Consider the following 21,728-nt stretch of genomic DNA (forward strand, 5'->3'; position numbering starts at 1 on the left):
AACAACCGTAGCTGGATCTCGGTCCGGATCGAAACGAACTCTGAATGATTGAATGGTTGAATGATGAACCAATGAATGACCTTAAGCTCACGTGTGGTTTTGTTTGCAGTTTCTGGTTCACTTGCAAAAAGGGCAGTGTGAAAGTAAACCGCAAAAAATCTAAATTGTATTACAAAGCAGGAGATCTAGCGGCCTTTCCTGGTGTGAATACATCCTTCATGTTCTTCACACTAAGAAAATAAAGGTTCTTTCTGAACCAAAATCGTTCTTCTATGGCATCACTATGAAAACATCCTTCTTGAACCTTTATTTTGAAGAGTGAAATAAAGGTTCTTTATTGGCATTGATGGTTCCATGAAGAACCTTCAACATCCATGGAATCTTTTCTTTTCACAAAAGGTTGTTCAAAATGTTCTTCATACTAGGAAAATATGGTTCTTTAAAGAACTGTTCTTTGGGAAACCAAAAATCGTTCTTACATGGCATTGCTGCAACCTTAACTTTTAAGAGTGTACTTTTGGTTTTAAACATATAACATCATGTGTGTAGTCCTGTTGGTGAATACGTTTACATGGTGCTTTAGATGAGGCATAAACATATTGTGGTAATTCGAGCCAAGGGAATTATTAGTTCTATTTTTTTGCCTGAATTACTTTTGTTAAGCATGTTTTGTTTTTCTACACCTGACGTTCCTTTTGAAGCTCCAAAAATAAAGGTTCCAAAAGAGGGTGTTCAAAGAACCTTTCTGCGAACAGTTCTTCAAGGAACCACTTGTTTCCTAGAGTGGAGAACATTTGTATTTATCTAAAGAATCTTTTGTGAAATGGAAAGATTCCATGGATGTTAAAGGTTCTTCATGGAACCACTAATGCCAAAAAAAAAAGAATCGTTATTTTTCAGAGTGTCAGTATCAGACTTTGAGAGAGTGATAGAGGGAGAGAAGAGCGGACAGTGAAAGAAAGCTCATGGCCTGTCAGAAGGCCGTGGAGGTGACAAACAGAGGTGGAGAGAGGAAGATGACAGAGGAAGAGGAGAGATGAGCTCGAGGTGTCTCCTCTTGTGATATTGCCACTGTTTTTGCATAATGTGTGATGAGTCTCCATCACCTCGCCTCCCGCACAACAATTTCATTACAGACGGCTAATAAATGTTTCATGGCAGAACAAGCTGCTCGCCTTGGCTTTATTAAATCTGAGATAATAAAAGAAGAACGGCAAAAAATGAAAGCGGGAGGGGGAGAGATAGGAAGAATGCCATAGATATCCTCAAACAGGGCTGCCGTATCTTCTGTTTCTGGGGCAACGAATCCCCCGTCCCCCCTCTACGCGTCTCTTTTTTTTTCTCGCCCTGCCACAGAGAGACAGGAAATGAGAATCTGGCTGACAGGATATTGCGTTCTGGTGGCCTGGGGATTAGCTGTTTTATCCAAACACACACATACACACACTCACAGACTCACTCTCGCCTCACACAACTCTACACATCGATCCTGTCGGTCCCTGAACCCTCGAGTATCACGCATACACACGAGGGATGCAGGAAAGCGACGTGTGATTGTAACGTATGGACAGGTTATGCTGTCAGTCAGGGAATGTATCACAATAAGTACGTCAGCACACCAACAGTGCATATTCGTCTCCAAAAATAGTGTGAAATTCTATATATAAGATGGGATATTATGACACGCATCATATTCTACAACATATCAGCTGTCAGAATCAATTTTTCCTACAAACCTTTGCTCTGTTGACAAGTGGCTAGTGAATTACAAAGAATTACCAAGGATTTTGTAGTATTTTGAAGCATGAGACATCAGTGGAAATGTGGCGAAGGCGTAGTTCGCTCAAAATTGTCATGATTTTTTCCTGATGTTGTACCAGGCCTGTATGATGACAAAAAAAGAAGATATTTTGAAATATGCCTCAGTGTTTTTTCATCTGTATAATGAAAGTCACTGGCATCTAATGTTGTTTTGGACACCAATGACGTTTATTGAACAGACAAAAATAGTACATTTTTCTAAATACCTTTTTTGTGTTTCAAAGAAGAAAAAAAATGATTTGGAATGACATGAGGGTGAGTAAATGATGAGAATATTTTCATTTTTGGATGGACTGTTCCCTTAAGAATCCAAAAAAAAAAAGTCTACCTGATAGAAATGTCTTTTGCTAGTCTAACTAAATGTTCCACAGTTGATTCAGTTGATTGATTTATGCATTTTTCCTGGATATAATTTAAATCATTTAGATGATTTGAAGTACATTTTTGGTTACCCAACCAGCATTTTTACAGCGTTGGCAGGCCATTACAAGGCAGAGTCATTCAGGAAAACATGCTGAGAGAAAAAGTTGGTTATGTATTAACTTTCCTTGCATCCAGAACATTTTGTCTGTTACATGATCAAAAACAGCATGAACATTTCTCTGTTCTTTTGGTGCAAATCCAGGACAAAAAACAGTAACGTGCATGAGGAATTTTAATAAGTAAATCATTTCGTTATGAAAGATATCACTGTAAATTTTCACTTTTTTTGTGACATTTATCATATATTCATATATATTTTTATATTAGTGCTACCAGTATTACAACATCAATATTGTAACTTATTTGTAACATTTGACATTTAATTTAGTGCAATATTTTGTCATTGTAACATTTTAGTGTAATTTTCACTAACAACTGCAAGTGGATTTATATTGTAAACCTAAATTCACTGGTATCCCACCAGTCACTATTGTGGCCATCAACATGTTTACTCATTCTATGTGTGAATTCATATATTATTTCTATTCACCTTAACGATAATGTATACCAAAAATCTCTGCCATATCTTTAGGTTAACATACTTTAACTAGCCTTTTGTTTTGGAGCTTTGATGCAGCCATCATCTTGTCAAGGTGCAAACAGGAAATAAATTGCTATGATCATGTGACAGTTTGCGCTAACCGTGTGAAACTGCACATATTTAATTGAGACCCTTTATTTTTTCAATATTTGCAGAAAGTGCACTAAAACATCTGTCAGTAAGGTTTTTAGAGCTTTATCAATGAAAACCTTTTTAGGATTAAATGAATAATCATTGTTATTTCAAATTAACTAATGTAGTTAAAGGGATAGTTCACCCAAAAATGAAAATTACCCCATTATTTACTCACCCTCAAGCCGTCCTACGTGTATATGACTTTTTTCTTTCAGACGAATACAGTCGGAGATGTTATAAAAATGTAATGCCTGTTCCAAGCTTCATAATGGCAGTGAATGGCTGTTGAGATTTTAAAGCCCAAAAAAGTTCATCCATCCATCTTAAAAAGTGCTCCACACAGCTCCGGGATTTAATAAAGGCCTTTTGGAGCAAAACAATATGTTTGTTTATGAAAAACATCCATATTTAACCTATTAACGCAGAGGTCACCAGACTCGGTCTTGGAGGGCCGGTGTCTCTGCAGAGTTTAGCTCCAACCCTAATCAAACACACCTGAATCAGCTAATCAAGGTCTTACTAGGTATACTTGAAACTTCCAGGCAGGTATGTTGAGGAAAGTTGGAGGTAAACTCTACAGGACACCGGCCCTCCAGGAACAAGTTTGGTGACCTCTGTATTAACGTTTCAACATACCACCCATGGTACATTTTGTGCTTAGTTAAATTTTCCAGGAATGCTAAGGGGATAAAACCAAGAGGAGACTAGTTTTCCTTTGCTGTAAACAAACCTTGGTTCTCAAATCTTGTGAACACCCATACGACAGTTAGTGGAAGCTAGAGATTACAGTTTATAAATGTTTAAATATGGATATTTTTCACATCGATTCACTTCAGAAGGCCTTTATTAACTCACCGGAGCTGTGTGGACTTCAAAATCTCAACACCCATTCACTAGCATTATCAAGCTTGGAAGAGCCAGGACATGTTTTAACATAACTCCAATTGTATTTGTCAGAAAGAATAAGTCATATACACTTAGGATGGCTTGAGCGTGAGTAAATCATGAGGTAATTTTCATTTTTGGGGAAACTATCCCTACTGAACTATACTAATGTTGAACCAAATCATAAGAATTGTAACTTTATTGCCACTTTGATAGACAGTACACGTTCTAATAAGCCTGTTAACGTGTTCCTTCATATGACTAATAAACCTTAAAAGTAACCATCTGAATTCAGCTGAGAGAGTTTTATGGTGTACAATGACACTATTAGTTGTTTTATTAGCATAAACCCAAAAGTTACGATGTGTCTCAGTGCAATCAAAACATAATTAGACAATTAAAGTCTGCGTGCCACTAGTCGATTGTTATTTCAGTATTTCTGTGTGTAGCTTTAAGTTTAAAAAGGTGCGCATCAAGTGTGCATCCATGACATGATCGGGGCAGTATAATATGTGTCAGTACTGAACGGTTTAGCTGCTCACCTGTGCTTTCTCTTTTGCGTGCGAGTGGTCTGATGTGTACATTTTTATCAGCTACCTGTTGGTTTTCTCATATTTCATCATTGTGAATATTGGTGTGTCGGGGAGGGAGGGAGGGTGGCGGGAGTGGGTTGTGGGGAATGCTGGGAGATTTTAATAACGCAGAAGCAGTGCAGTGAGATTTAATAAAAGAAGATGATGTGATTACTGAACCCTGGCTCTGAGCCACCTTCCCTCACAGCAATATCCGCTCTCTTTCTTTCTCTCTCGCTCATACACACACACGCGCACGCACACACGCAGCACCAACCCTTGCAATTATGTGTACATGTATGATTTACATACTGCCTCCATATATATACAAAGATGCACCAAAGTCTCCAAAATAAACCTCGCAACTATGACAGTAAGTGTTTGATTATGTAAAATTATGTGTTCATGCATGGATTAGGCCCCCACACTATGATCTGGCTATAGATTCATGTAAAACTTTATTGAATTGACATCATGAACACAGCTTGTACGTACACAGCGCATGATTTCCTTCCCGCACCAATAATTTTGTTCCCCCAAGGTAGTTTCGTCCTCAGTTAACTCTCAGGTCTGTGTATGTTAAAGTACAAAACATGGTGTTATTTCTGTAGCTATCATGTGTTTAATGTGTCTCTTTGAAGTGTTTCTTTCTCTTTTTTAACAAAAAGTTCAACATTTTCTCTCATATTTGAAGTATTGAAGTATTTGAAGTATTTCACATTTCACCTCAAAATCAAATAATAATAATAATATTTTGCATGAAAAAAATAGAGCCTAATTTGTGATAAATAAGAAGTTTTTACATTGTGATAGTATTTTCATGACTATAAAAAATATCTGACCCCAAATTTTCATTACTGTACATAAACACACATTATATATAATGTTTTGAAGTTGTAAACAAAACATTATTGGCATGTGTTTTACCAGAAAATACAATTTTTTTTTTTTTTTTTAGTTTTTAATTTGACGTTTCTTCGTAACTGTGAAATTTTTGAGTGAAATTTGTGTCAAAGCCAGTTTATTTTTTGGTGTATCAATTTCCTAGTGAAAAATAAATATACTAAAATGTATTGAAAATACATTTATTTAACGCAAGTATATTTGATTGTGCTAAAGTGAATCTATTGCAAGTAAACTTAAGGTACACTTTAAATATTATGCATTTAAATAACATTTAAAGATCATACAATCCTCATCAATAGTGACGTTCAAACTAGGGCTGTCAAACGATTAATCGCATACAAAATAAAAGTGAGTTTGCCTAATATATGTGTGTGTACTGTGTGTAATTATTACGTATATATATAAAAACACACAAATTAATGTATATATTTAAGAGAAATATGTTATGTACAAAATCTTTTTATTTATATATAAATCATATAAAAATTATAATAAATGCATATACTTGTAAATATTTCTTAAATATATACATGAATGTGTTTGTATTTATATATACATAATAATTACACACAGTACACACACATATAATAGGCAAACTCAAATTTTTATTTTAATAATCGATTAATCATAACAGCCCTAATTAAAACAAATTTTAGCTCTGATATTAAAAAAATGTGCATTGTGTATAAGTAGTACTCCAAATAAAGCTTAATTACAATTTTTATATCAGTAAGTCTCAAGCGATATATTTTAGTAATTATGTTAATAGACTTGAACTATACTTAGTTTAACATAAATGGATTTTAAATTACTTTTTTACTAGAGTTGTCCTTAATTTGTATCTTTTTTGCATTATTTTACTGAGAATTGTGAAGAAATTACTAGAAATATCTACAATAAAAATCATGTTGGATAAAAAGGCTTCATTGTCTTTAAGAAAAATGATTTTTTACTTAGTTCTTTTGGTTTTAAGGTAAAATATGACAGATTTTATGAGATTCACTCTTGGAGTCAGTTGCTGTATGAGTTCTGCTCAGGGTTTTTTTTAGAGTTGGTCTTCTTTGATCTGAGTGTAGTAGGTGGTGATTTGGGTAATTTGGCATTTTTGGCAGATGGATTGAGACAGATTAGCCATAGCAGCTGTGTTTCGGACAGGATCATCACATCCGTGCAGATTAGAGGCTATAATGTGTGGACCTGGCTGCCTCTCCTTTTAGCAGATTTCTGATATGACACCTTCATCTTCTGCACTCGGTGCTCCTCAACACCCACAAACACACACACACACACACACACACACCAGAACTCCCACCATCCGTCTCTGCAACTGTCATGAAGTCTGTGTTATCCATCAAATGTGCGTTTCATCTGTTCCTCACCTCCAAAATGTTTTGTGCTCATTTTATAATGCATCTTTTCCACCTATATGTGTGCTTTAAATTCCGGTAATGCAAGTATCTATATTATTATTGCTTATATTTAGGGTTAGGATCTAAATAAACCCTAAAGCATGAGTATTAAAGGAAATAGTTCTTGTCAGAATTGTCATTTTACAAGAACTGTTACTTTAAATGACAGCTTGACAACTTTTTTTGCAAAAAAAAATTGCATTGAAAAAAGGTTCCTGATATCACAGTATCATACGCAATTAGCCTAAAATCACTCCAACGCCAGGTTCAGGTGTTTGACAGTAACTTCACACCGTTTCACGTCACATTTTGGGTGAATGGCGACTGTTGCTTTGGCTTAATGAAATATGCAGAAGGATTAGACTGTCATCGACACCATACGAGCGTCTACAGGTTCATCTGTACCTGTCAATATTTATGAGAGTACATGAGAACGGCCTCATAAAGGTGCTGGTAAATGTGTGTGTGTGTGAGTATGGTGTGTTTATTCGAGTGTGTGAAAAAGAGAGAGGAGAGATTAACCCCATGCTATCCTCAATCCCTGGTTATGAGTTTACAGCGTCTGTCTGGGCATCGCACTGTTTAAACAACAATCTAATTAATCCTGTCTTTATTAGTTTCACGGAGCTGGGGAGGGAGGCTGGGAGCGAGAGAGGGAGGACAGGGAATTCTGGCAGAAAATATCAAGCAGCGAGGGAGGGGAGAGAGAGAGAGGAGAAAAAAAACGAGGGGTTTGGTGGGGATTGAAGAGCGAAAGCGCCTTTAAAAAAACGAATTGTGATGCTGATGAGCATACGTGGAAGGAAAACACAGTTTAAAGAGAGTAAGAGGCATTTCTCAGTTGTTGGTAGCAGGGCAAACACTTTTGCCCTGTACGTCCCTGTATTTGTTCATCATTTTGGAAATTCATTAAGGTTAAAAACATTCACCATAGTGCACGGTGCAAGCAACACCAAGGTCGTGGCTTCAATTCCCAGAGAACACACTGATAAAATGCACAGCTTAAATGCAGCATAAGCTGCTTTGGAAAAAGTTGCATGTGTATTTTGTTGAGTATCATATTTGTAACCCTAGTCCACAAAACCAGTCATAAGAGTCCATTTTTTGAAATTAAGATTTATGCATTATGGATAAATAAGCTTTCCATTGACGTATGGTTTGTTAGTATGACAATATTTGGCTGAGATACAACTATTTGAAAATCTGGAATCTGAGGGTGCAAAAATTGCCTTTAAAATTGTCCAAATGACGTTCTTAGCAATGCATATCACTAATCAAAAATTAAGTTTTTATATATTTACAGAAGGAAATTTACAAAATATCTTCATGGAACACAATCTTTTCTTAATATCTTAATGATTTTTGTCATAAAAGAAAAATTGAATAATTTCCACCCATACAATGTATTTTGGGGTATTACTACAAATATACCCATGGTATTTATGACTGGTTTTGTGGTCCAGGGTCACATTTGATACATTAAGCTTTTATAGCTCATAAAGTGAGAATATGGAGCTCAATTTGGTGCAGTTGCTGATATTTATATGGCCAAAAAGATGAAATTCAGATTTCTAATGTAGCTTGTAATGTAAATTAATAGTACAGCAGCCAGTTTACATAAAATGCATAAACAGTGCCCAATTCTTTAACAAAATTTGTGTTAAAACGTGAGTAAATATGATGCATCAGGCTTTTGAGGAAGGTTTATTTGTTCTTCTCAGTCCTCATTGTATTGCACTGCATTGTTTTAAAACTACAATAAAAGCTACCAAGCTTTCACCATAAAAGCATAAAAAGACAAATTATTGGGAGATACAGAGTGACAACTGATATTTACAGTGTCCTCCATTAATATTGGTACCTTTGGTAAAAATGAGCAAAGGTGGCTGTAAAAATAAATCTGCATTGTTTCTCTTTTTAATCTTTCATTCAACAAATTCTAACCTTTCATTGAAGTAAAACAATTGAAAGTGGGGTGAAATAATGTTTTTCTTCAATGCATGTTGGCCAAAATTATTGGCACCCCTAGAAATTCTCCTGACTCATCAGGCATTAAAGGAGAAAGCTCAGAGCTTTTATCTTGAGAAAAAGATGTTGCAATAATTTTTTAGAACTAGAGAAAAAAAATAATTTCATAAGGAGATTTTCGCCCCACTGTCCATTGTTTTACTTCAATGAAAGGTTAGAAATTTGCACATTTTTTGAATGAAAGATCAAAAGGATAAACAATGCAGATTTATTTTCACAGCCACCTTTGCTGATATTTATCAAGGGTGCCAATATTAATGGAGGGCACTGTAAATATCAGCTGTCACTCTGTATTTCCCAATATTTTGCCTTTTTATGCTTGTATGGTAGTTTTTAGTGTAGTTTCAAAATATATAATGCAGTGCAATACAGTGATGATTGAGAGGTGAAGTAATACACCTTTTTAAAAGCCTGATGTGTCATATTTACTCAGATTTTAACACAATCTTCTTAAAAACAAGCAAAAAAAATATTTATAATTACCTAAACCTAAATCAAATCAGTCAGACAATATAAGTTTTTTCATTTTTCAGCAAGGTTTTGATCATTTAGTGGCCTTAGAAATGTGTGTATCAAATATAAAACATTAGGCCTTAAAGGGTTAAATGATACATTTTTGCTTAGTTGCTTGTGTGACATCTAGTCTGTTGTCAAATATTGCCACCCAGTGTTACAGACAAAACATTGCATTAACTGAGCGCCTAGAAATATATCAATAACATGCACGTGTGTGTTTGTGTGTGTCAGGTTGTTTGTGCGGAAGTGCAGTGCCTGTCTGCAGGCAATCGGCCGCTCGGAGCTCATCATGCGTGTGCTGGGACAGGTGTACCACCTGGGTTGCTTCAGCTGCTGCGAGTGTGAGCGCCGGCTGCAGAGAGGTGATGAGTTTGTGCTAAAGGAGGGACAGCTGCTCTGCCGGGGAGACTATGAGAAGGAGAGAGAGATGCTGGCTGCTATCAGCCCGGCTCCTACCGAGTCAGGTAACCTCAGTGACCTCGCTCTATCGCTGAAGGTCGTGTATAATTAAACATAGTCCAGCAATGACTCTTCACCTTTAAGCCAATGCTTACTTTTCTTTGCAGTAAAGAGTGAGGATGAGGATGGTGGTGGTGTTTCTGTTGGGGGGAAGGCTGGGGATGATGGGAAGGAGCACAAGAGATCCAAGAGACCACGTACCATCCTGACCACACAACAACGGCGCGCCTTCAAGGCTTCATTTGAGGTGTCTTCCAAACCCTGCCGAAAGGTCAGCAGTCATTGGCCAATCATGTGCATTACATGTGGAAACAGCACTTGTGTATGGCATCTCATGCATATACTGTTGGTGCAGGTCAGAGAAACTCTTGCAGCTGAGACTGGACTGACAGTGAGAGTCGTGCAGGTGTGGTTCCAAAATCAGAGAGCAAAGGTAGGCTGGCGTCACTTTTTGGCAATAAGTTCTGAAAACATTCCTGTTTGAAACACCATCTTGGTTCATCATGATTTACCTAGGCAGAAAAGCAAAAATACCATCCTGTTCTATGAATAAAGATTTCAGTGTTTGTGTTACTTCTGAGTCTAAGCACATAGCTTATAAGAGTAGAATTTAAATGAACTGAAAATGAAAGAACTTCATGTAACTGTAGATTTTTTGACAAAAAAGAAAAAAGTTGCAAGCTTTGAATGTTGTCTTGACAAAGCCTTAATTGAAAGTTTTAGAGAAAAAAAAAGTTTAAAGGTTTACAGACCTAACGAGCTGATGGATAGAAAGATGAATACCTTCAGAAAGACAGATAGGTTGACAGAGAGACAGACAGACAGATAGATAGATACTTTCAAAAAGACAGAGAGGTGGACAGACAGACAGACAATTGGACGAACAGAGATAGACAAATAGACAGAAAGACAGGCAGACAGATACTTTCAGATAGATAGACAGATGGATAGGTAGATAGATAGACAGACTGAGGGACGGAAACAGATGGATGGATAGACAGACAGACAGACACTTTCAGATAGACAGGCGGATAGATAGACAGACAAACAGAGACAGACAGACAGATTAATAGACAGACATTTTCAGACAGACACATGGATAGACACAGACAGACAGACAGATAGACAGACAGACAGATAGATAGATAGATAGACAGACAGACAGACTGAGGGACAAACAGATGGATGGATAGACAGACAGACAGATAGACACTTTCAGACAGACAGGCGGATGGATAGACAGACAGACATTTTCAGACAGAGAGATGGATAGACAGATACTTTCACACAGACAGACAGACAAAGAGATACACGGACAGACATTTTCAGACAGAGAAATGGATAGACAGATACTTTCACACAGACAGACAGACAAAGAGATACACGGACAGACACTTTCACACAGACAGGCGGATAGATAGACAGACAGACAGACAGATTAATAGACAGACAGATAGATAGACATACTTTCAGACAGACAGACAGACAGGCGGATGGATAGACAGACAGACTGAGGGACAAACAGATGATGGATAGACAGACAGACAGATAGACACTTTCAGACAGACAGGTGGATGGATAGACAGACAGACAGATTAATAGACAGACATTTTCAGACAGACAGATAGACATACTTTCAGACAGACAGACAGACAGGCGGATGGATAGACAGACAGACAGACTGAGGGACAAACAGATGGATGGATAGACAGACAGACAGATAGACACTTTCAGACAGACAGGCGGATGGATAGACAGACAGACATTTTCAGACAGAGAGATGGATAGACAGATACTTTCACACAGACAGACAGACAAAGAGATACACGGACAGACATTTTCAGACAGAGAGATGGATAGACAGATACTTTCACACAGACAGACAGACAAAGAGATACACGGACAGACACTTTCACACAGACAGGCGGATAGATAGACAGACAGACAGACAGATTAATAGACAGACATTTTCAGACAGACAGATAGATAGACATACTTTCAGACAGACAGGCAGATGGATAGACAGACAGACTGAGGGACAAACAGATGATGGATAGACAGACAGACAGACACTTTCAGACAGACAGGCGGATGGATAGACAGACAGACAGATTAATAGACAGACATTTTCAGACAGACAGATAGATAGACATACTTTCAGACAGACAGACAGGCGGATGGATAGACAGACAGACAGATAGACACTTTCAGACAGACAGGCGGATGGATAGACAGACAGACAGACTGAGGGACAAACAGATGATGGATAGACAGACAGACAGACACTTTCAGACAGGCCGATAGACAGACAGGCAGACAGACAGATTAATAGACAGACATTTTCAGACAGACAGGCGGATGGATAGACAGACAGACAGACTGAGGGACAAACAGATGATGGATAGACAGACAGACAGATAGACACTTTCAGACAGACAGGCGGATAGATAGACAGACAGACAGATTAATAGACAGACATTTTCAGACAGACAGATAGATAGACATACTTTCAGACAGACAGGCGGATGGATAGACAGACAGACAGACTGAGGGACAAACAGATGATGGATAGACAGACGAACAGAGAGACAGACGGATGGACAGACAGACAGACATTTTCAGACAGACAGATGGATAGACAGATACTTTCAGACAGACAGACAGACGAAGAGATACACGGACAGACAGATACTTTCAGACAGACAGGTGGATAGATAGACAGACAGACAGACAGACAGACAGACAAACAGAGACAGACAAACAGATTAATAGACAGACATTTTCAGACAGACAGATAGATAGATACTTTCAGACAGACAGACAAACAGGCACATGGATGGATAGATAGACAGACAGACAAACTGAGGGACAAACGGATGGATAGACAGACAGATGGATAGATAGATACTTACAGACAGACAGACGGAAAGATACACGGACAGACAGACAGATGGATAGACAGACAGTTAAAAGTAGGACACGTCCCCCAAATATTCTATGCTCATAGGTGTTACTAATTACATTTAAACTCAATAATTTAAAGGGAGTTGCTAGCAACCAACAACAGTGGGATTTGTGACATCAATTTAATTGATGTCATTCTGAAGCCACTTTCAGAGCTAAATTGATAACTACTAGATAGGAATGTTGTTCCAGGAGCAGAGGATGTCAATAAACTGTTGTTTTTGTGAGTTCAGATGAAAAAGATCGCTCGTAGACAACAGCAGCAGCAGCAACAGCAAGAACAGGAGCAGATGGGCGGGACCAGGAGGGGCCCAAGCAGAGGGGGGCGCCAGAGTAACGACGACAGCGAGGGTAAGATGCACACACACAGCGGAGTGCACGGATAACTGTGAAATGGCTTGATGAAGGTGTGAACCCGACTCTGTCTCTCCACAGATGGCTCCAGCAGTCACGGACTAGACGGGCTGCTCTCATATTCCTCTCTGCCACGCCAACAACTGCTGGCTTTGGACCCGAACATATATGGAAGCGAGCAGTTCCGACACGGGCTCACGCCACCGCAGCTAGGCCCCGAGCAGATGCACTCCTACGGTAAGGATCTCCCACTGCATTAACTTCAGCATTGGTTATGTTTTCCTTGTTTACTAAAATGTACGTATGCACATTTCAGACTCAGAGACAGTTTTCCATGACTTGGACAGCGATGGAAGCCTCAGTCATCTTGGAGACTGTCTCTTGTCGACCGCAGAGGGTGGAGTTCTGGCAGGTCGGATAGGAAATCCCATCGATCGCCTCTACTCAATGCAAAACTCCTACTTTACCTCATGACCCTGGTTCCATCTAAAGCGCTCCTCCAGCACTGCAGGGGGCAGCAAATAAATCGAGTTTGGAAGAGTCTTTCATCGTCAAAACTAATTGAATCCCTCAATCATATCTTAGTCGTGCCAATAAAGCTCTAACCAAGACAACCTAAAAATTCAATTTGGCATGGACAGAATGGGAATTCACTGGAAAAACATGTTGTATATCACACATATGCACTATTTTTTCGCTTTGTATTGATTTTGCGACAGTCATAGGCGCATAAGAGACACCAACAGGCAGCTGTTCATGAAGTGTAAGTGTTACCTCATCCTCTGCTCACTGCACAGCTAACAAACTGATCAAGGCCGTATCTGAAATCACCCCTTTATACTCTTATTCACTACTATGAAGCTATGAGAACACTTTGTGCGCTAAGAAAACAAAAAATAATGACTTTATTCAATAATTTCTTCTTATTGTTGAACAAAGTTGTTATTTTAGTATTTTCGTAGCTTCATAACATTACGGTTGAACCACTGATATCACATGGACTTTTTTATTGATTTCCTTAATACCTTTCTAGGCCTTGAACGTGTCAGTTGCAGGGTCAGAAAGCAATGGGGGTAAGAAGGTCTTTGGAACGACATTGACCTGTGGCTCTTTCGTTAGTCCACTGAATGAGTGAATGAAACCAAGAGAGACAGAGAGGTTTTGGACACCTCTACAAATGGCTGTCCCCTCAAATAGTACACTATATATGGATACAGGGGTGATTTCATACACACATAGGCCGTCAGTTTCATATCACTCTCTCCTTATTGCCTTGCCACCTTAATGTCCGCCTTGAATCTGAATCAGCTTTTATTTAAACCTATCGTGAAAACCAAAAGAGTCTAGCATGCTGGCATAAGTCAAATGTGCATTAATATTTCTTGTAAAGAAACATTGTTTAGTAAAGGTGCACTCAGTTTTTGTATGTTGAGCTGACAAATATAGCAGTTGTTTTGGACTTACACTGACACCTAGTGGTGTGGATGCAACATCGCACAAACACAAAAATAAGGTGATTATAGTAAATTAAAACTGAAATCATAAACGTTTTTGGTAACACTTTACAATAAGGTTTATTAACAACATTAGTTAACATGAACTAAGAATGAACTACTTCTACAGCATTTATTAATCTTACTGTTAATTTCAGCATTATTAACGCATTATTAAAATCACAAGTTGTGTTTAACATTAATTAATGCAATGTGAACTAACATGAACAAACGACTGTTTTTATTTACTAACATTAACAAAGATTAATAAATAGTGTAATAAATGTATTGTTCATTATTCGTTAATGTTAGTTAATACATTAACTAATGTTAACAAATGACACCTTAACCTAAAGTCAAATTATTTTTTTCCATCTAGTCGACAAGGCAACATTTCTCATTTTTATTTAGTTTAACGTCATGTACGGAAATATCTAAAACAAATAAAAAATAAAACTATACAGACATATTTAGGCAAAAAGACAACTAAATGACTAAAACGCTAACTAAAATGAAAACAGAAAATATGAAAGTAAAACTAAGTCAAAATATTAAAACTAAAATATATCTACAATGCTAAAACAACACTACAGTTACTACTGCCTAATATTTTGAAAAAAAATAAATACAACTTTTTGTTTATCCATGAGTGAGCAATTCTGCAAACAAAGGTGTTCAGTGAGTAGTATTAAACTGATTTTGTGATCTCAAGTGACCCACACCATGTAAAACAGCTTTTATGAGTCTCCATTTCACGTTTATTGTATATTAGTGCATTATTTTTCACTATCGATTTTTACGTGTAAATCTCTTCAAACAAGGAAAAAATACTGAGTGCACCTTTAACACAAATTAAACTTTACATTTTCTATTTACAAATGAAAAATGTTGACAAGTAGTGCAGTATTTTCTTTGAAGAAATTTAATTTGGTAGTTTTTTAACTACTGTCAGTTCCTCAGACAGTTTTTCATGAAGCCGCCTTAACTGTGCATCATGCAATTAAAAATACAAAATATGTAAAATATATACAAATTAGTGCTGTCAAATCAGTTAATCACCATTAATCACATCCAGAATAGAAGTTTGTGTTTACATATGTGCGTGTGCTATGTATATTTATATGTACACACACATACATGTATATATTTAAGAAATAAATGTATATTCATATATAATATAAACTATAGATAAATATAAATACATACATTACCAGTCAAAAGTTTTTGAGCAGTAATAGTTTTGATGTTTTAAATATTTTTACTATTTAAAATAACTGCTGTGTGTTGCTGTGTTTGAATATATTTTAAAATGTAATTTATTTCTGTGATCAAAGCTACATTTTCAGCATTGTTACTCCAGTCTTCAGTGCCACATGATCTTTCAGAAATCATTCTAATATGCTGATTTGCTGTTCAAGAAACATCTTTTATTATTGTTATCAATATTTGAAACAGTTGAGTACATATATTTTCAGGATTCTTTGACGAATCCAAAGATCAGCATTTCTCTGACATAAAAGTTTTGGTAACATTATACACTTTTGTTGGGAAAGAAATGATAGAAATTAATACTTTTATTTAGCAAGGATGCATTAAATTGATCAGAAGTGATGATAAAGATGTTACAAAAGATTTCTATTTCAGATAAATGCTGTTCATCAAATTCTACTCAGCTGTTTTTAACATAATAATAATAATAATGTTTTTTGACCTGCAAATCAGTATATTAGAATGGTTTCTAAAGGATCATGTGACACTGAAGACTGGAGTAATGATGCTGAAAATTCAGCTTTGGAATCACAAGATTAAATGACATTTAAAAATATATTCAAATAGAAAACAGTTATTTTAAATAGTAAAAATATTTAACATTTTTACTGTTTTTTCTGTACTTTAAATCAAATAAATGCAGGCTTGGTGAGCAGAAGAGACTTCTTTTTAAAAATCTTAAAAATCTTACTGTTCAAAAACTTTTGACTGGTAGTGTACATATATATGTACATTTTCTTAAATATATATGTTTGTGTATTTATATATACACAGCATATGCACATATGTTATGTAAACACAAACGTTTAATTTGGATGCGATTAATCATGATTAATCGATTTGACAGAACTAAAAGACTAATAAAAATACCACAAACCACAAAATAATGAAACATCTGTAAGATAATGCAAAACTAAAGTAGATGTCTCAAAAAAAAAAAAAAAAAAAAAAAAAAAAAAAAAAAAAATTAGTGAGGGAGTCTTGACAGGGTTCATAGAGCAAAGGAGGCACACATACCACAGTGGCTCAGTCAACATTATCAAAACACACAGGCTTACAGCAAACACACATATCTGCTCTATTAAAATTAAAGGAACACTCTACTTTTTTTGAAAATACGCTTATTGTCCAACTCCCCTAGAGTTAAACACTTGAGATTTACCGTTTTCAAATCATATCAATTCAGCCGATCTCTGGGTCTGGCGGTAGCACTTTTAGCATAGCTTAGCATAGATCATTGAATCTGATTAGACTGATAGCATCTCGCTCAAAAATGACCATATATAATAACGATATTTTTCCTATTTAAAACTTGATTCTTCTGTAGTTACATTGTGTACTAAGACTGACGGAAAATGAAAAGTTGCGATTTTCTAGGCTGATATGGTTAGGAACTATACTCTCATGCCGGCGTAATAATCAAGGAACTATATCAAGGAATTATTACGCCGAAATGAAAGCATAGTTCCTAGCCATATCGACCTACAAAATCGCAACTTTTCATTTTTCGGCCGTCTTTGTGCACGATGTAACTACAGAAGAGTCAAGTTTTAAAAAGCAAAAATATCGAAACTGTTTGGTCATTTTTGAGCGAGATGCTAACGGTCTAATCGGATTCAATGATCTATGCTAAAATATGATAAAAGTGCTACCGCCAGACCCAGAGATCGGCTGAATGCATTCAAAAAATGGTAAAACTCAAGTGTTTAACTCAAAGGGAGTTGGAAAGTGAGCCTTTTTTTTTTAAGGGGAGTGTTCCTTTAAGCTAGGTTTGACAAGTACAAAAAAGTATGACCTAATTTAATATTTCATATAACAAAACCACAAATGAGATTATTTAATCCTAATCTCAGGTTGTGGACACAGGGTAGATTTCCTTTAATAATAAAGTGAGACGTAAAAACTATCAACAGCCTTGAATTTTAGATGGTTAGGCATCAGGTAAAATGTAGGAATGTGCTCCAAAACTGAGATGACTTTATGATGAGGAAATAATCAGGGTTATTGCTATAACAGGGTTAGTTATCCTTACAGTTACAGGGTTGATAATAAATACGACATCTATCTTTTTAATACTGATAGGAGAAATAGCACAAAGTATTAAAAATTAAAATCCCCCATAAATGTTCCAGGATGTGTACACTTGGCAACGTGTTGCTAATTGTGCTTTATTGTAATATACTAAATGTGTTGGTCACATGACTGTTGTTGTAATTAGCACTATTGTTATACGTGTAGTTATTTACTTCCCTTCTTTTAACTCGTTATGTTCTTGTTGGCTGTTTTTAACAGCAACAGCAGCATTGGAATATTTATGTTGCAGCATGAGACACTGTATATGTGAAATGTATTATTTATATTGAAGAATGTACAGCAGACTTACATGAACATCATCTGCTTATGAAATCCTGACAAACTGAAATGTAGTTTTTAGCACACTGGACATGAGTCGCAGCTGACGGCTTACATATTCATGAAGCATTTTGTGATACTGGACTGTTTCATTTTAAAGTGGTGTGATATTTCTTTAAAGGACTGCGCTGGTGACAGCTGTTGATGGGGAGATGAATGGTACGTCTTTCTGTTTCCTTCCAGTGAATGTGTTTTTTGTGTACCGTGTTCTCGGTTTTCCAATATAAGTCGTCATTTCAAACACTGACGGTTGGCTGTGTGATTTATGGCTTGTGTGCTTTGATAAGTATGCGATTCTGGTAAAAGAGTTACGTTTTGTTCCACTTTTGATAAATGGACCAAATGAAAGGTCTGTTCAGATCGGTGGTCAAAGGTTCAAAACCCCGTGTCCTCCCTCCCGTTTAACCAGCAGGCAAAGCAGTCCTAATCTAATGCCTCCCTACAGGCTTTTGTTCCTGGACGCAGGGAAGCGGTGGACATGTGAGGGGGAGATATTACATGCCTGCATTCTTTGGTTTAATATTATACAGTGACGCCAAGGTAAGGAGAAAAACATTCAAACGATGACTAACAAAAAAATAGGAAAAAAACCCTTATAAATGACATGAACCATAAAAAATTATTACAATATAAAATGATGGTTTCTATTTGAATAAGCTTTAAAATATAATTTATTTCTGCGATGCAAAGCTGAATTTTCAGCATCATTACTCCAGTCTTTAGTGTGACATGATCCTTCAGAAATCATTCTAACATGCTGATTTATTATTAAAATTATCTATATATGCAACAGTTGTGCTGCCAAATGTTTTTTTGGAACCTGTGATACTTTTTTCAGGATTCTCTGATTCTTTGAAAGAACAGCATTTATTCAAAATATAAATCTTTTCTAATAATATAAGTCTTTGCTATCAATTTAACACATCATTGCTAAATAAAAATATTAATTTATTCAAAAAAAAAAAAAAAAAAAAAAAGAGAATAAAAATGTACTGACCCCAAATTTTTGAGTGGCAGTATAATTTGTTAGAAAAGATTTCGATTTTAAATAAATGTTGTTCTTTTTAACTTTTTCCATCAAGAAAATCCTGAAAAAAGCATCAGAGGTTCACAAAAAAAAATATTAAGCATCACAACTGTTGCCTATACAGATAATTTTAATAATAAATCTGCATGTTAGAATGATTTCTGAAGGATCATGTGACACTGAAGACTGGAGTAATGATGCTGAAAATTCAGCTTTGATCACAGAAATAAATTATATTTGAATGTATATTAAAATAGAACATTATTTTACATTGTAATAAAGTTTCACAATATCACATTTTTTCCCTGTATTTTTGATGAGCAGAAAAGACTTCTTTTAAAAAACATTAAAAATCAGTGGCACGTGAAGCTACTTTTAAAAAACTTATTAGAATTAAGGCAAATAAATGATCTTGCAATAATTAAACATGGTAAAGAGAACAGCATGTTCATCTAAAATTACTGTTGGTATAATTTAATTTAACTCTAACTGATATTAATATTTTAATAATAGTACTGTAATTAATAATAATAGTACTAACAGTAATAGTAATAACATTTAGAATGCTGATTTAAATAAAGGTTTTTTTCTTTAATTCTTATTTAAAAATGTCATGTCTCATTATCAGTCCACCACAGGTAGATTTTCACAGTATTTCATATTAGTTTATGAAACAAACAAAACCATTTTTAGATTTATGGATTCAACAATGTTCTTTAGTAAAATGTTGCTAAAATAGGACACTAAATCTTTCAAAAGGGCTTTAAACTAGAGATAAAAACACAAATGCATATTTTATTGCAACTTTGTGTTTTAATATCATGGAAACTTTAAAAAAAAAAGATTTCTCTTATAAATAGTGTGAAAAGTTCCATTGACAAAATAAAACAAGAATAAACTTTCACATTGAACAGTTTGGAAAAAAAGGTGTGCAAATGACAGGTTTGTTTTTGTTCTTCAAAGATAAAAAAAAAACTTCTCCACAGCCCATTTCTTCCCAGTACTGTGTATAAAACATCGGTGTTATTGTCCTCATTACCCAGAACAGTGACAAAAACCATCTATGTGGGCTGCGGCGCAGCATTTGCTGTTGGAAGAAAGTTTCATAAATATTTTAATTCATTGTACTTTGTACATATATTCAGGCATAATAGTAGAAACAGACTTTACTGCTTACCTATTCCTGAAAGGTCGACGGTCTCAACACAGGCAAGGAAACGTGTGAGGTGAGGTTGACATGCTTCAGCAGAGCTCTGGTTCTCCCGTAAACAACGCTCGAACACTGAAAACTCGCCAGCACAGTCTGTTCGGATCTTCCTTATCACGGGACTGCAATGAAATTGAAGGAAAACAAAAATATAGGCACATAAACAGTCTTTGTCCCTGCAATATTTAGGTGTTTCATTGGCTAAAACCTGCCATGTAGGCTTATAGAAATTAAACTCTATTAAATAATGTGTTTTTTTGAAAAAATGATTTTTTTTCCTAAAAGCCATAAACATTTCCAACAAATTATCATTGCATTACATCTCAAATTATGCATTGTGCTTAATAACATTCAGTGGTAATTAAAAAAATGATCTGCTTAGTAAACAAGTACACCAAATTTGATTAGGGTTTTGAATATTCTGTGCAATGCCATAACTATTATAAAACAATGCATTGGTGTGAGCATGATATATGAACATACTGTGATGAAGTGCACTGCGCCACCTTCAGCTTCAGGTCTAGACACTTCTCCTGCCATGTTGCTGGATTAGAGACAACACAAGTACCATATTCCTCCAGCTCCTTCTGACAGTATTTGGTTGTGATGGCCATTGCTGCCTCCCTGTTATAATACAGTTTAATATGCATTTCATTAGCCTACATGCAAATTACAATGGATTCCTAACACTGCAGGATTCACGTTTTAGAAGAAATACTAATATGACGGGCAGAAAACCATTTTAATAACAGTTCGTCCAAGTTTTAGGGCCGTTATTTTTCTCAATACACATTGCGGTTCATTCAATCCACTGTTCATTTTAGCTAATGGAGTTGAAACAAAGCTCGGCGTACCATCGTATTGCCGTCGTATTATAAAGTAAGAATGACAAACGTTATGTACGAACATGTTAAACAAGTATTTAACGCACCGCTGTCAGTCGGAAGTACTTACATGTTGCACACCTTTCATTCGGTTCTCGTGAAGGTTACAAGTATCCAATGCACATCACGCACATGTGCACAGAGAACGTCCGCGCTCTCGACGGAGGAATTCGATTGGTCAATATTTACGCTTACTCTAATCCTATTGGTCGCATCACCAGTAGCGTGAAAAAATAGGCGTGGTTTTGAAGATACGCAATTCTTTAAAGAAACATTTTTCTTTCTTTTTGGTCATATTTTGTTTTTAAAGAAAAACTAAGCAGCGATAGTTTTGTGCTACTAAAACGAGTTTCTTTATTGATT

At 36.0% G+C, this 21,728-nt stretch overlaps 2 protein-coding genes across 4 annotated transcripts in view; one reads left to right on the forward strand and one right to left on the reverse strand.

The window, feature by feature from the left end:
• lmx1al (LIM homeobox transcription factor 1, alpha-like) overlaps positions 1-17,039 on the forward strand; it is a 31,138-nt gene extending 14,099 nt beyond the window's left edge. The window contains exons 4-9 of the mRNA XM_051106333.1: positions 9,528-9,760; positions 9,863-10,026; positions 10,111-10,188; positions 12,953-13,070; positions 13,155-13,310; positions 13,390-17,039. Coding sequence (XP_050962290.1) covers positions 9,528-9,760; positions 9,863-10,026; positions 10,111-10,188; positions 12,953-13,070; positions 13,155-13,310; positions 13,390-13,547 — 907 coding nt within the window. The 3' untranslated portion in view covers positions 13,548-17,039. The remainder of the gene's footprint in view (positions 1-9,527; positions 9,761-9,862; positions 10,027-10,110; positions 10,189-12,952; positions 13,071-13,154; positions 13,311-13,389) is intronic.
• A 3,028-nt stretch (positions 17,040-20,067) lies between these two features.
• Positions 20,068-21,549, reverse strand: LOC127163228 (coiled-coil-helix-coiled-coil-helix domain-containing protein 5). 3 transcript variants are annotated; one of them, XM_051106349.1, is made up of 4 exons: positions 21,436-21,549; positions 20,965-21,105; positions 20,452-20,603; positions 20,068-20,361 (listed from the first exon to the last, which is right to left on the reverse strand). In XM_051106349.1, coding segments are annotated over exons 1-4 (321 nt in total). In that variant the 5' UTR covers positions 21,438-21,549; the 3' UTR covers positions 20,068-20,335. The 3 variants fall into 3 exon arrangements, with proteins under 3 accessions (XP_050962306.1, XP_050962308.1, XP_050962307.1); XM_051106351.1 differs by having other exon boundaries at positions 21,447-21,487; XM_051106350.1 differs by having other exon boundaries at positions 21,413-21,481.
• Between the last annotated feature and the right edge of the window lie 179 nt (positions 21,550-21,728).

The sequence above is a fragment of the Labeo rohita genome, chromosome 3, assembly GCF_022985175.1.
Source record: "Labeo rohita strain BAU-BD-2019 chromosome 3, IGBB_LRoh.1.0, whole genome shotgun sequence".
Classification (NCBI taxonomy): Eukaryota; Metazoa; Chordata; class Actinopteri; order Cypriniformes; family Cyprinidae; genus Labeo; species Labeo rohita.

Bases quoted from the DNA above. Each gene is read 5' to 3' on its own strand.
- LOC127163228 (XM_051106349.1), bottom strand. The intron at 20,604-20,964 runs GTATGTTCATAT...ATTTCATTGCAG, and splicing joins GCGCAGTGCACTTCATCACA to TCCCGTGATAAGGAAGATCC. The intron at 20,362-20,451 runs GTAAGCAGTAAA...TTCTTCCAACAG, and splicing joins CGTCGACCTTTCAGGAATAG to CAAATGCTGCGCCGCAGCCC.